Source organism: Macadamia integrifolia, chromosome 3 (genome assembly GCF_013358625.1).
Source record: "Macadamia integrifolia cultivar HAES 741 chromosome 3, SCU_Mint_v3, whole genome shotgun sequence".
Taxonomy (NCBI): Eukaryota; Viridiplantae; Streptophyta; class Magnoliopsida; order Proteales; family Proteaceae; genus Macadamia; species Macadamia integrifolia.
The window spans coordinates 7,445,290-7,461,292 of NC_056559.1; the positions used below are offsets into that span (position 1 = coordinate 7,445,290).

Sequence of the window (16,003 nt, forward strand, 5' to 3'; positions counted from 1 at the left end):
GATAGATATATTTTGAAGAAAAATGTAAGTAAGAACAGGAACTACTAAATTAGGAAAAAATAAATTGGAAACATCATACATATATATATATACATCAGCTTCCTTTCCACCTATAGCGAGCAAAAGTATTTCGTATACAACTAAACATGAATTTGTGAGGGAAAGGCCACTTCCTGCAATGTGTATACAAAAAAACACGATACTGCCAATTCCCATGTGTTCCAAAGAGGTTAAGTGAACACCCGGTTTTCTTCACCCAGCAACCAACCACTCTTTCTTATTACCCCAGCCACTGCCCCCAGATTTGGAAAAAGAAGGGTTTGATTTGATGTTAGCATTTAGTGTAAGTAGTCAAATGAGATCAGTCTTACACTTCCGTTGTCAGGTTACTCGGCACACGTTTTAGTTGTAATATATGTGTTCTCAGACTACAATCCTTCACCTGTTATCAAAGTTCAATTAACAGTTTGGCACTGGGTTCAGATTTCTATCAAAAAAAAGAAAAAAAAGAAAGAAGGTTGATAGCCAGAAAGCTTTACCTGCAGAGCTGCTAATGTAGACAAGAGATCTCTACATTGATCAAGCAAAGCCCTCTCTTGTGCAGTCAAATTCGCAAGTTCAGCAGCCAAGTAATTCACTTCCTCCACCTATGAAAATGACTTTTTTAGGCATCAACAAGGCATCAACAAGCAAGCCAAGATTGAAGCAATAAGCTGATAAAAAGGTAATGGATGTGATTCTTAGGTGCATGCGAAGGAAAAAAAAAATCCATTGGTTACTTTTACCCTTTCTATGGTAAAGTAATCTTCATATATAAACATAGACAAATACCATAGTCAACTAGCTCAACAAAGCCCATTGCAGAATAAAATGAAAACCGCTCCAACAGGTCACAGTTACAAGTCAACTAAGTAGCAATTATTGTCTTTCATACAACTCAACTCGGCCTTATCCTAATTAAATAAATAGGTTGGCTACAAGTATCTCCTTTCTCCAACAGCTCTATTTAAAGATACACACTTGTCATTTCTTTCTCCACAAAGCAATACATCTCTTTCCTCACCACTTCTCAAGGATCATTTTAGGCCTACCCCTGGCTCTTTTAGCTCTTCCAATCTGAATCATATCACTGCTCTTTATTGGAGCATTCAAAGGTCTCTGTTGTATGTGTTGGCGAAACCTTAAAACAAAATGTATTACCGTTAATTTGTTCATTTCTTATTGACACCCCTTAAGGAGTCAATTAATTTGTAACTCTACTTTTTCCTTTCTAGTACAACCATTTTTTTTTCCAATGAGGGTAATTCCTATCATTTCAACATGTAATAAAAAATGTGCGAAGGCAATGACAGCTTTTGAAAATGTCAATGTCAAGTCACTTCAAATTATTTTGAAAACCCTTTTATACCTGATTTAAAAAAAAAAAAAAAAATTGGGAATATAACAAGGGACAATCAAAATAAGGTTTACAAGTTCTAAATACACCAATAGATGTGTCATTTAGTCAGTCACTTTTTTGTTTTACCACTCATCCATCTCAACATCCTCATATCTGCTGCATTAAGGTTGTTTGTATGCTGATCTTCATTGCTCAATATTCAGTGCCATACATCAATTGGTCGTATAACTATCATATGAAAATTCCATTGAGTTTTAAATTAATACATCGATCACGCGACACTCCAAACACATCTCTCCACTTCATACACCCTGCTCTAATTCTTTATGCAACATCATCTTCTATTTCTCTTTTTTGTTTATGATTGAACTTAGGTACCTAAAATTTATCACATTGCAATATCTCTCAATTCTCAGATTCACTACCCCACTTTCCATCCTATTGTTACTAAAGTTACTCACCATATACTCTATTTTTGTTCAAATTATTTTAGAACCTTTTGATTCCAAGGTGGATCTCCATAATTCCAACTAGGCATTAATCTCTGCTTTTGTTTCATCCACCAATACTGTTTCATCAGTAGAAACATACACCAAAGGACCTAATCTTGAATGTCAACAATCAGCTCATTTATGACTAGCACAAACAAATACGGGCTCAAAGTTAATCCATGATGTAACCCAATTGTTATGGGAATTCACTACCTTGCCCGTCTTAGTTCCTACACTTTTCACCATTCTACATATCTTTAATTATATCCACATATTTACTCGAAACATTTTTTTTTCTCTATACCTGCAAATCAAATCTCTAGGGACTCTCACAAAAAAATTCCAAGTCAATGAACACCAGATGGAGATCTTTCTTTAATTCTCTAAATCTTTCCATTAGTCTCCTAAGCAAATATTACCGCTTCCGTTGTTGATCTTCCTGACATAAAACAAATTTGGTTATCCGAAATATTAGTTTCTAGTCTCAAGCGGGTATAAATTACTCTTTCCATAATTTTATAGGATGACTCATAAGTTATTTAGCAAATAGGCAATAAACCTTAGAATATGGGAAAACCATTATGCCTATCGAAATAGAGAACTCAAACTAGGATCAAACATATATCAGCTATTAGAGACATGATGGTAAGAGAGCCACGACATCAATAAATATTTGTATGAATAAGGTAAATAATTGATGTCAAGAAGCTTGACCCCATAAAAAATATTTAGAAGAAACCTGCCAATCAATAAATGGCCGTTGGCTACGCTTGTTAATTGACATGCACATCTTGCCACTTCCAGCAAGGCCACACATCTTTAAACTTTTAAAGCTCCAATGTAGAGTGGTATGGGATGATCATATTTTTTTACAGACCCTACTTCATTCAAGAATGAGATGTAGCAGCCACTGTCTAGGTAGGTTTGTACCCATGCTCCTGTGCTATGGTAGGTAAAGATCTCAATTCCTCTTAGGATGAGCATGCTATAAGTCATCATCCAACTGATTCTTTCCAAAGTTCAGTCCATGCTTCCTCCTTGTGAACAGTACTCATACTGCCCCCAAGTGGGGGACAAAGTTCAGATAGCATTTGAAACCTGGTTAGTTCATAATCCTATTTTAATCTAGCTAGCTAAAGTACAAAATATGCTACTTCCAATTAATGACACTAGTGCTAAACATGCTAGAATTCTTTTGATAAGCAGGTATGGGCACCGAAATCCACCACATCATAAAAAGAAAAAAAAAAAAAAGAAGCAACCCAGGGAATGAGTCTTCTACTACTGCAAAGTCTAGAAGGGGCAAATGTATGCAGCCTTACCCCCTGCTTGCATGAGAGGATGTTTCCAAATTTCGAACATGTGACCCACATGTTGCAATAGTGTAACTTTAACCGTTGCACCACAAGCTCGCCCAAATCCATCTCATCATATGGTCAACAAATTTTTTTTTGGGGGGGGGGGGGGGTGTGTGGGTGGCAATTCCCAACATGACTCGCAACCTGACACAAACATTGACACAACAGCTCTTGCGGTTCTTGCTTTGGGTTGATCTTCTGGGTCACCACTAAACACATGGTTCAAGTCTTGGTTCACTTAAAGGCTAAAGTACACAAAATTTGTGGGCTAATTATGGGGGGTTTATTTATTTGTTATTCAGTATTGTGGTCAGGCTCAGATACTGAATATTAAATTCCACATCTGATGTCACAGTTTACTGTTTTAATTTAGTTTACTTATTAAGGAGTTCCATTTTCTTGTTTGTTTTTCTTCTACAAGAGTTTGGTTAGTTAGCAACTCTTCCAAAAGCAGCCTGCGGCTAGAGGAAGTTTCGTTACTTATCTGGATTACTTATTTGGTAGTTAAGTCAGTCCAGGTCACTCCTTATACTGTCCATGCAAGGGGGAAGTTTCTTTGTCTTTTCATTATTATTTTATTCAGTTAAGGATATTGCCACATCAGTCCATCGATTGGCATGTGTAGAGTTCTATCTTGTCTAGTTTTCAGTCTTATTTAAAGCAATGTAGACCTAAGGCCACCCCCACGATAGAATGAATAAAAATTACTTGATTTAATTAATATTGAGGTAAGAGGGAAGGCCTTGGTGCAATGGTAAGGCTGCTCCATTGTGACCTAGTGGTCGTGGGTTTGAACCAAGAAACAGCCTCTCCACAAAGCGGCAGGAGCCTTGTGCACTAGGTATACCCTTTTTTTTTTTTTTTTTTTTTTTAAAGTTAATATTGAGGTTGTTGCCTCTCTTGCTTTCTATCCTCTCCATCACACCAATGATCCTCTCTCTCCTTTTTCCCTCCACACGATTGCATTTTCTAGTTCTCTTCTTTCTTCTCCCTCTTTTTCTCCTTCTCTTCCATCAATCTAACCCACTACTAGCAAATCCTCCAATTGAGCTGCATCAACTTGGTATCAGAGCCAAACTTGACCATGGATCCATACGACAGGTATCTTTTCTTTCAAGAATATCAAGTGAATCTGGAATGCTTGCGAATAGTTAATGAGCATCTACACGAGTGTTGGCAAGTTGAGCAACTATGACAGTCAACCACTGCCCACATTTGAATATTTGGAAGCTTCCTTTTACAAGCTGATGTCAGTTGTTGAAAAGTGGATGAAAGAACAAGAAGGTGATCCAGTGACTGAAGATCAAGTTGAAGAAGTAAACAACACTGACTGAGATTGATGAGATTAACGAACATATTCTAATTGAAGACACTCGATTTGATGTTGTTTCTAAGGAGATTCCAGCCATTGAATTTATTCTTCCTCCACAAATTGTGGAGTTGAGATAATTTACTATTGCTGATTTTTATAAGAACTGTTGGATCGGCATCAAATCAAAGCAGGTGTTTGATTATGCCGATAAAGTCGTGATGATCCTCTCGTTCTACAAAACTTGAGGGCAACTTTTTTCAAACAAGGGGGAATAATGCAAGAGCATGATAACAACAGCTCTCCTGGCTCTAGATTTGGGTTGATTTTCAGGTTCACTACTGAACCATGGTTCAAGTATTGGTTCATTTACAACACACAAAGTATGCACTAGTTATGGGGTTGATTTTCTTCTTTATTTGTCATTCAGTCTGGCAGCCAGGCTGGGATACTAAATATTAAATTCCATATCTGATTTGAGTCTCAGTTTCCTGTTTTAATTTAGTTTCATTGATAGTTTAGGGAACTCCGTCTTTTCCCTTGCAAGAGGTTCCCTACTCTTGTTTGTTTGATTTTTGCCCCATCAAGAGTTTGGTTAGTTGGACTAAGGCACTCTTTAAATCAACCTGCAGCTGGAGGAAGTTTCCTTATTTATTGATTCACTTGTTACATAGTTAAGTTAGCCCAGGTCACTTGTTTTGCTGTCCACACGTTCGAGAAGTTTCTTTTACCTTCTCCTTATTATTTTAATCTGTTTAGGATACTGCCACATCATCCCATCTAATGGCATTTGTAGAGATTTATCTTGTTTTAGGTTTTAGTCTTATTTAAAACAAGGTAGGCCCCAAAGGCCACCCCACAATTGTGGGGATGGAAATTAGTTGACTTAGTTAATATTGAGGTTGCTGCCGCTTTCTCTCTTATCTCTCTCCTCTTTCCCCTCCCCACGATTGGGTTTTCTGGTTCTATTATTTCTTCTCCCTCTCCTCCTTTTCTTCCATCATCCTAAATACCTAACCCACCACCGGCAGATCCTACAATCGATCTACGTCACACGAGAGTTACAAGGATTGTATTGATGGAAATTCGACACGAAGAAAATTTGATACAACACAACACGACCAGTAAATAAATGGTTGGGTTAGAGTTGAGGGTATGTGACATGTTTCACCAGTTCGACTCAATGACTTTTTTCATATTAGTATATGTAATTCATATAATACTTCAACGTTGATGAAATATATAGCTTGTTTTAATTTATGTATTCTATGCATTAGTCTTGAAATTCAAGTCTTCTATTGCCATTTTCACACCTAAAACAACACATATGACAGCAACTCTACACTATCCAAATGACCCATTGGCCTAAGGTTGCCACAATACTAACATGATATATTGAAAAGTTATGGTAAGCATGGTCCGAAATGTCAAATTTTTTGTGAAATAAATCATTGCAAATAACATGGAATACCATCTTTCAGTGAAAATTTTGGGTGCGAAGACTGAAATATTGCATCATAGTTTGACCAAAACAATACAAACCTCACATATATGGTGAGATTTCATCTCATTTTGTCAAAATTTCACCTTTTTTTGCCTACTCATCTGCAAGGTTTGGATTTACTACAAATCCAGATTTTTGGCCAGTCTTTAAATCTTTTGCTGGATCAAGGCTATGTGGTCCATGGATCGAAAACACAGCAATATCTCGCCGAAATCTCGGTGTCTTTTTTTCTTTTTACCAAAAACGAAATTGCAGACGAAACACGAAAAGACACCATTTTGATCATTTTGCCGAAATTTCAATCATTTCATTTCGAAATTTCGCCCATATCGGCCTTAAAAAATATATATATATATATATTTCATCTTCGGCCTTTAGCCCCCCCCCTCCCCAAATGGCAAAGTGAAAAAAAGGGAAATAGTACACTGTCTGAACCACCAAAACCAAAAAGAAACGAGTTCTTGAACTTTGTTGTGGTCTACTCCAAAGCATCAATTTCAATCTTTTGGTGGATATGAGCAACACTTGTGCAAAATTCAAATCTGAAGGTAAACCTTTTTTTAGTTGAAACTATTTTTTTTGTATATATATATATATATATATATATATATATTGGTTGGTGTTCAATTTTTGTATATACGCTTGTTGACAATGTATCATGAATTTGTAACGTTAAATAGTTTCACAGTGATAGATGTGAAGTGTTCTCTAATTTTATGGTTCTTTACTAATGCTTATTAATGTTGTGTGCCTTATGCCTAAATTATCCATATAATAAGTAATAAAAGAGAAAGGATAGAATAGTTTATGCTATACACTAAGGCACCGTTTGATAACATTTATGCTGTTTCTGTGTCTAGAAACAGCAGAAACAATTTTCTTTTCATAAACGAATTTTTTGGTGTCTGATAATCTGTTTCTGGAATTGTTTTTTGCAGCTTTTTATATATGTTCCCCCTCAATCCCGAAAGAAAAGTATTTTGATCTTCTCATCACCTTCCTGAATCCAAAAGACCTTCAAATTCTAACAATGGTGGAAGCCCTCGTGACCTTTATCCTTCAGAAATGGTCTGACAAATCCAGCACCAGCCACCACTTCTAAAGGGAGCCATTGAAGACATATAGTGGTAACAAGGAGAGCTCCAGCCCCTGAAAACTTTCCTCAACGACACAGAAAGAAGGGTAAGAACCAAAAGAGATGAATCAGTGGCTTCATGGGTTCGATTACTCAGATGGGGGTCTTTGAATCCAAAGACACCATTGATGAGTTCAAGGTCAAAACATAGTTGCAGAGCCACATTGACCATGGTAAATTCCTAGGTTCTATGGAAGCCATGAACTTCAATCCCCAGCAACGATTCAGTAATCGATTCATGAGGGTCCGGGAGAGAATTGAAAGAAATCCACAAAGGAATCGATGAATGTGGATTTAAGGTTTCCACCAGCAAAGTGAAAGTTGGTGTATTCCTTCTCGTTTCCCTAGAGAACCTTCACACTTTGGAGATCCGCCGGGTAAAGTAAATACAGGGTTGGGAGACAACTTTTTATCGGGGGTTCATCGATTTTTTGGCCCACAAGTTGTTTCAAGAAACAGAAAAACAAGTCTAACTTGTTTCGACAAACCCGTTTCTAGACATAGAAATAAACATAAATTTCTATTTATGTTTCAAATAACAAGTGAAATGAAACTGGTTTATCAAACAGTTTTTGGGCTGTTTTTCCATTTCTGAGCACAGAAAAACGGAAAAACATGTTTCTGAAAACATTATCAAACTTAGTCCAACAACCTGGTTCTAGATCCAAACTACCACCTTGAGTGTTATTTGTTTATTTAATTTTCTCAATCTAATGATTCAAACAAGTGTAATAACGCTTGTACGTAAACCAAGACATGAAACCACTACTTGTGATTGTGAAGGGAGAGAAAATAGACAGAACAATGAGAGAAGGAGAGTAATCTGAACCATGATTAGATTCAGCGTGAATTCTACCGTGGTTTAACCCTTTATATATAATAGCAATGAATTAGACTCTTAGTAGGAAACCTACTAAAGGTAGATGTCTAATTACAAGTAAGGAAAGGAATAAAAGACAATAACATACTCTAACAATTCTAAGACGACACACCAATAAAATACCGCAGGGTACATATCTTAACACTCCCCCTCAAACTAAATCATATATATCAATGGAACAACAAGAATATATATTAACTACAGATCCAATCTTGAACATATATAGCAGTTGTGGACGCCATTAAGCACAGAGAACTTCATTCTGGTAGCAAAATCAGCACACCAGTCATTAGTGGTAGTAGCAGAGACAAATTTCGTGTCGAATAAACCAAGCCAGTAATGAACAAAATAAGCAGTAGTTCTCCCCCACCCCTGGGGACCTCGCACATGCGGGAGCCTTGTGCATAGGCCACACCCTTTTTTTTTTTAGTAACGAACAAAATAAGCAGTAGAGTACACCAACCGCAATCCAAAATATCATAGCAACATCATAAGCCCTTCTCTAAGAAGGCAGGTAGTAAGTAGTAATCTTCCCAAAGATGAAAGATAAAATTGCAAATATCAAGGTGTTCAAAAGAACACAAAAAAACAATGTAGAAATAATGTGATTAGATATCTGATTAGTACAGATCAGATGCACTTATTAGCCCCAAACAGAGGTAAAAAATAAAATTGCAGCATAGATTACTGCAAACCACTGATAAAAGAGCAGTATAGGTTACTGTGAACCAAGTAGCAACATAAGGTTGCTGGGAACTGTAGCAGCATAAGGTGGTTCGGGACCACATCTTATTGCTGAATACCACAAGTACAACCATCTTCATAAGACCTTTTGTTGTTGAGGACACGAGTAGACGACACGAACATATAATAATAGTCTTCAAATAAGTAGATGACATTTTGCTAATGACATGAGTAGATAATAACTCCAAACTCCACCTCACGTGTAACACTACACATGGACAAATATTGCGAAGAACGCAATGAATGATAATCCATCATCATATCGAAGCAAGAATCAAAATCACATAAACTCCATACCAAAAATAGCGGTAGCAAATAGAATCCAATATAGGCTATATTTAAACAAATTTGAGAAAATAATCTCCAATAATAATAACAACAAATATCATTCCTTACAAGTACCATCTTCGAAAATTTGCATCTCCAAAATGATGTGATCCAAGGCCCACCAAAGCAATAAAATTGCAAATATACAAGACCAATGGAAATTCTGTAAATTCTGGCCACTTATGGGCCCACTCAAGCAAGAAAAGACTCAAATCAAGTGTTTAGTGGCAAAATCTTAAATATTTTGAAGTACATAAGAATAATGGAAGCATTGTAAATGAACTGAAATTCATAATAGGGTAGCAGTACCATAATTTAAAATTCCATTATAAGCCAAGGCCAAGGGAACAGTAAACTTGGAATCGTCAAGAAAATAAGGGTAAAAGGTAATAAACGTAAAAAGGAAGGATAATAAATTAGAGGTGGTAGGGAGAGGCAATTATGGGATAAAAAATATAAAGATGAAGACACCATGATATGTAGTTGTCTTCAATAGGAATAGGCTTTAAAAGGAGGTTGCGTGACTGTCTTTAACCTCTTGACAGTCATGTAACCTTCAACCGACAGCAGCAAGGGTTGGGGATGGTAATTAAGGCAGAACGACAGAGCCGAAGGAGTGGAAATACGAACAACAGCGAAGATTCAGGTGGTTAAGACTGCCAGAGAAGCACCAGAGACCTCAATGTTGATGCGGCAGCAGCAAGTGCTTATGATTGCAGCAGCATCTACCATGATAGAAGAAGAGGACCAATCAGCAGGGTGTTCTTCGATCAGCAGTATATCAATCTTCTTCTTGGATCAACAGTAGTAGCAGGTTAGAGAATGATTTCCTTCAGGTATGATCTCCATACGAATACATCAATCTTCATCAGTATATGAAACCCTAGTTCTTCATCTTCTATCAAATAGGCTTTCACCAAGAGAAAAGGACAGCATAGGTGGCTGTACACCAAAAACCAGAACCTAGAACGACTCTCAAAACAAATCAAGAACATAGCAGATACTGCTTACAACTCTGATACCATGTAAGTAAAACAAGACCTAAAACTAGTACCCACAAGAGAGAGAAAGAGAAGAAGGAGAGTAATCTCCATGATAGATTCAGTGTGTATTCTATACGTGGTCTACCTCTTTTTATTTATAATAGCAAAACAATAGACTCTTAGTAGGAAACCTACTAAGATTAAATGTCTGATTACAAGTAAATAAAGAAACAAAAGACAATAACAACTCTAAGATTCAACATAAAACTCTATGACTTAACATATACCATGATAGGTACACTCCCCCTATTGTGGTCAATGCCACTCCAACATAATACTGCAGTATATACATCTTAACAATAACAACAACTGCTTAGTGCAGTTGGTGAGCTGTGGTGTGTATAAAACCCATGCTCACTAGGAGGTCTCGAGTTCGAGTCTCCTAGCTGTTACCTACTTCCCTCCCTACCTATCAAAAATATATATATATATATATATATATCTTAACAATGCTTAAATAGGCACTCCATGAAGTTTCAGGACAAAATTAAACTTTTCGGGGTGCACAATGGCCATTTCTGTTTTTCACCGAAATAAACCAAATTTTGGTGAGTTTGGCCATTTCATGAAAACATCAGTTTTAGCAAAGAGTGAAACCCCACTGATATCTAAAATTTTGTACCCGGATAGTGGGTTGACACGAACACAACCTGTTAATAAATGGGTCGGGAGACTTTGACATGATTAAGAAATGGGTCGGGTAAGGTTGAGGCAACTTTGACACAACCTAGCATGACGCATAGCCACCCCCTAGTCAACGAGGACACATAATAGAATAGAGATTGTGTTCTCAACACGTGAAGGAGAGTGGTGAATCCAAGGTCAACATATCTAATTTAGGAGATTTTCAGTCTCTTTGTTCTCAACACATAAAGGAGAATGTTGGCAGACATTGTATATACTATCATTTTTGTCCTAGGTCAACATATCTACAGAAGACATTGTTCTGTTGCCTAAACATTTAGACCTAAGTTTTCTATTATGGACCATGTCATCCAAGCACATTATATCACTGCAATACCAAAATTGCTCAACTAGTGACTGAAGACAGCTGTTACTATCATAAGAACTGCTCTGGTTGGTGATGACAAGAAAACATATCCCAAACAGTAAATCTTTCTCCTCTGGAAATCATAAAACTGTAGAAGATAATCTATACACTACTTGGTTCCCATAACCTTGTCCTAGGAAGTTGATATAAGACTATTTGCATCAACCTGACAGTACCCAGACTGTATGTTTCAGAGGAGCAATAAAATTCAAAGAGACATGAGCCAACAAGGAGCGCAATTCAGAGGAATAGAGGAGTGCACCTTTGATAGCAAAGAGCATATAGAGGATGCCATAGCCTGCATCACATCAACTGCTGAACCAACAGCATCCTTCACATTTTGAATATCTGCCTATTTAACAGAAAAAAATAGTAATAAATAAATAAAATCTTAATGAAGCCCCATTTTCCCAACATTGCTGAAAATTTGAGATACATTGCTCATTTTATTAATGTCAAGGTCCATACCTTTGCACCACCAACAACTGGAAGGCGGAGAGTGCTAGCCTTCAATGCTTCAATAGCTCCTGATACAGAACTAGAATGGTCCCTGTCCAGAAGAGCCCACTCTTCCAAATATGTCATCTGTACCCAAGTCCAACAATCTTCAGACATTAATCATTCAAGAAATGAAACAAGACAAGTTTAAATTACAGCAGGTAAAGTGACAAACCCATTTATATACAGTAAAATCTCTTTTTCTGCTAAAAATATAGTAAATCTCAACTCAGATTATAAGAAAAATAATGTGCTGGAAAAATGGGAAAGGTGACAGTCTGAACCATTAAGAGAAGCTTCCCCCTTTGAGTTTATTCTACAGCTAATCAGCTATAGCCTTCTTTGAAAAATCATGAACAGTTTCTGTAGGTTGAGAAACTTTTTCGAATAAATATAGAATAAGGGGAACATTTAAATACGTTTGAATCTTTATCGGGTCTTAAGAATCTACTTTCTTAAAATCAGCATTCATTCATTAAATAATCCATTGGAGGCAGCGGATTGAGAGAGCTCCAGCCAGATCAATACACAAGCCACCGTTCTACACTGAAACAGAAAGGAGCTGATTATTCTACTTCTACAATTGACTACTAAAGGTTCATTAAGAATCATAACAATAAGCCCCTTTGTGAAAAAGATAGATGGCTCATCATTCCTGTTTTAGCAAAAGTCCAAGGTGGTGTGGGAACCAAAATTCAAGCAAGCAACCAGGGAACCTAGTACCCTGGTTCTTCATTATGTATGGGCAAGATCCTCGGGGTGAACTGCCTCAACCATCTATAGGGTACTGATGATGAACCTATGAACTGTAATAATATCTAGAAAGATATCCACTCATTCATTTCAGTTTTACTAAAAGCATAGAGCATTTCACACTATACTAAATGGATTAATGGTTGAGGGAATGCAAGCTTTTTGATGATTAAAGGAAGGTCTTTCAAAATGATTCTTTTGCTTGAGCCTTGATGTCGAGGGTTTGAAAAGGACAGAAAAATCAGGATCATGCATCTATAAGCAAAATTAGCCACACAATTTTATTTGGAAATTGAGCTCAAGTTATTGAGGAGATGGATTTTCAAGACTAATTTCTTTGAGATATTAAAATTGATTGGCAAGTGATCAACGAACAGAATTTTTTTCATATGAAATATTTTTAATGGAAGCACGAACAAAAAAGAGAGCACTATTCTCTAAGAAATTTGGGAGTCTGGACCATCAGCATTCTTGCTTGGAAACATTAGGACCACAATTTCAGTGGAAGCAATTCTTACTAAACGCATAAAACAAGAGAGCCAAGACCCAATGAGAAGGGGCTAATTACCTAATAAGCCTCGTAAAGGGACAAGCAAGAGGCCAACTTGCCCATTAGAGGCCCTCTCATGGGGAGGAAGAGCATTGGATTGCATGACGATTCAACATAGTTAACCAAAGAAAAATATTTCAAACCCTCAGCGTGATGATAGATATCCAAGAGCACTTATGATTTCTATATGTTGGAACAGGTCTAGAGCCACACTATGTTCCTTATGTTATGAAATAGGATTAGTTAATACGACCAGATACCAAAGTTAAATTTTTGCGCAGCAGTGTCAGTTTTATATGGAAATAGATAAAAAAAATTTGGATTTTATTTTTTGGCGTCCATTTTTGGTTTTAACAATTACTATGCTTAAAAACTTGGCCAGCCAACTGCTTTAGGATGGGTCACCTAATTTCAGTCTGACTTCCATTTTCTTGGTCGATGTTTGAATCTAATTTATGGGTTATGAATTGGGAGAAGAATTAGGAAATCCCATTTGTCATAGGATTTGGACTGGGCAACAACTATACATTACCCATTCAGCCACACAAATTTAATAATTAATAAAGTGTTCTTGTTTCCCCTTAAGAGCTTAGTGATGCAGATTCATCACCAAAATAGGCTTGTTTTATTAGGAATAAGCCTAGGATTGGATTCCACACATATCGGGCCTTTGATCCCATGTGTTTTGAGGGTAATAGGCCACACACGGGATCAAAGGCTTATTTTGTGGCCTATTACCCTCAAAACACATGGGATCAAAGGCCCGACATGTATGGAACCCAACCCTAGGCTTATTCCTAATAAAATAGGCCTATTTTGGCGATGAATCTGCATCAGGATGACATCTCCACTAACTGAGGTAGAACAAGGATTTGCAAGGCCAAACTAATCCCAAACTGCAGGATACTTATCAAAGAACAAGCAATACCCAAAGTAGAACAGCAACACAAAGCAACTCAAGATTAAAAGGGAAAACCAAGTCTATAACAGCCAACCGATTACAGAACTGCTAAGAATCTGTGAACATAACTAACAATAGATGATAGGGCCTTAATAGAGACTTTAAGAGGCCTAAATCCAGTCGATAATATGATCCAACACCTAAAGCAACCAACAGAAATCAAGGAACGTTTTTTATTTCAAATCTGGGCAGAATAGGTCAACAAAAGACAAAATTGGGGAGATTTCTAATATCTCCCAATTGGCTGGTCAGAATTGGACCAGGTATGGATCGAAGGTAGTACTAGGTGGGAGGGAGGTTCAATCCAATTTTCAGCCACAGAGGATGGCTGAAAGTGTTTCAGGCAGCAGGGGATCAATAGAAAGCTAAGAAGATTTCCTGAGCAGAACAGTGGATGAAGATGACATCAACCACCTGTAGATGGTTGCAGCAACAGTAGATTCTTGACTAATTAAGTGGAGAAGAAGATGAGCAAAGGAAAAGGACCTCTCGGGTTTCATACTGCAGAGAGTCAATTGGATCAAACACCTATTCCATGAGCCTTGATCGAACACAAGACAACTCTTCATGGAGAAGACAATAGCAGCAACCACTAATTTGTCTATCAAAATCATTCCGAGCTTTAGGAGCCTCCTCTTCTTTATTTATAATGTTGACGGGAGAGGAAATTACAATATCAAAGGTTCCCTCAATTTGGTCTCCTAATACGGTACTTACTAAAAACAAAAATTAGAAACTAACTGAAATTAGAAAATAGCTGAAAAAGGAAACTAACTACTGAGGACTTGACTCAACTAATAACCTGAGTCCTAAGAAAATAAATATAACTTGAATCAAACCCAACTAAAAAGAAAACAAACTAGTAATCTCGTATGCAACCTTAAAGCCCCTCTTTTTTAGGCCCATAAAAGTGGCCTATTACACTCAAAACACATGGAATCAAAGGCCCAACATGTATAGAACATAACCCTAGGCTTATTCCTAATAAAACAAGCCTATTTTGGTGATGAATCTCATCATTTAGACTACAACTTTGTTGATCAACAAGACCTTTTCAATATGTATTCCCTCAAACCCCAAGTCCAACTTTTTAGTGTTTGTGTTTTTAGGAAGTACTTTTGTAAGTTAATAACGTGTTTGGAAGAAAAAAACACTTTTTTAAAGCGGAATAGAGAAGATGAGATGTGAGATGGAGAGAAGACCCTAAGTTCAACTTATAGTTCTGAGATTTCCCAGTTTCGAGTAGGGTTGAAACAAGACCATGGGTCGAATTGAAAATTTTACTTGTTCCAACCAGTTTTAACTTAAAGTTTGAAGACAATCCCAACCTTTGGTTTTTTTTTGTGCAAAGTGGCCTCTCAAGAATCGAACCCTAGCATTTGCCCTACCAGCCTGAACCTTTTACCATTGCTCAAAGCAATCGCCCCTAAGAAGGCTTCTCAATTACATGTAAAAGAAATTCACAATCTCTAATCCACCAATTCGATGTTATCTAAGAGTTATTGATGCAATTCAAAAGAACAAGTTAAGGCCAGCAGCAAACTAGGCCATCAAACTGGACCAAGAAAGGACTAATATGTAAACCCAAATATTAGGGATTTAAGTCCTATACGGGATTTTTTTTTTTTTGGGTTTAGAATAGTTTCTACTTTGCAGAAGACTTAAGTTGTACGGGATTAAAGCCAAGCTATCCATTGTTACTTCTACTTGTATCAGACACCGAGATAGGCTAGGCTGGGAAACCTTATTCGATACGATAGGACAGGTAAACAAAGCAAGGCCCGGGTCGAGCTAGTTGTGGAAGATAATTCCTTAGTGAATCGATTCCCCAAGGAACAAGCATATTGTTGTCGCTTGGAATCTCCCCCCTCTCTTTATAGGTTCATCCCTCTTGTCCTTGATGTATTGGCCTTCTGTGTATTTCGCATATTTTTTTCTCCCCCTTGCGCCTGTTGCATTTTTTCTTCTCTTCGGTACTGAATTGAATTATATTATTCACC

General features: G+C 37.1%; 1 protein-coding gene across 2 annotated transcripts in view; it reads right to left on the minus strand.

Annotated features, from left to right (window-relative positions):
• Positions 1-25: 25 nt before the first annotated feature.
• The window catches only part of LOC122073933 (QWRF motif-containing protein 2-like), a 50,756-nt gene continuing 34,778 nt past the window's right edge, over positions 26-16,003 (minus strand). Inside the window, exons 3-6 of one of the 2 annotated variants that reach the window (XM_042638658.1) lie at positions 11,710-11,826; positions 11,504-11,593; positions 540-647; positions 26-442 (exon numbers count right to left, since the gene is read on the minus strand). In XM_042638658.1, coding sequence (XP_042494592.1) covers positions 368-442; positions 540-647; positions 11,504-11,593; positions 11,710-11,826 — 390 coding nt within the window. In that variant the 3' untranslated portion in view covers positions 26-367. Of the gene's footprint in view, positions 443-539; positions 660-11,503; positions 11,594-11,709; positions 11,827-16,003 lie in introns of both variants that reach the window. The other variant, XR_006138927.1, reaches the window with a different exon arrangement.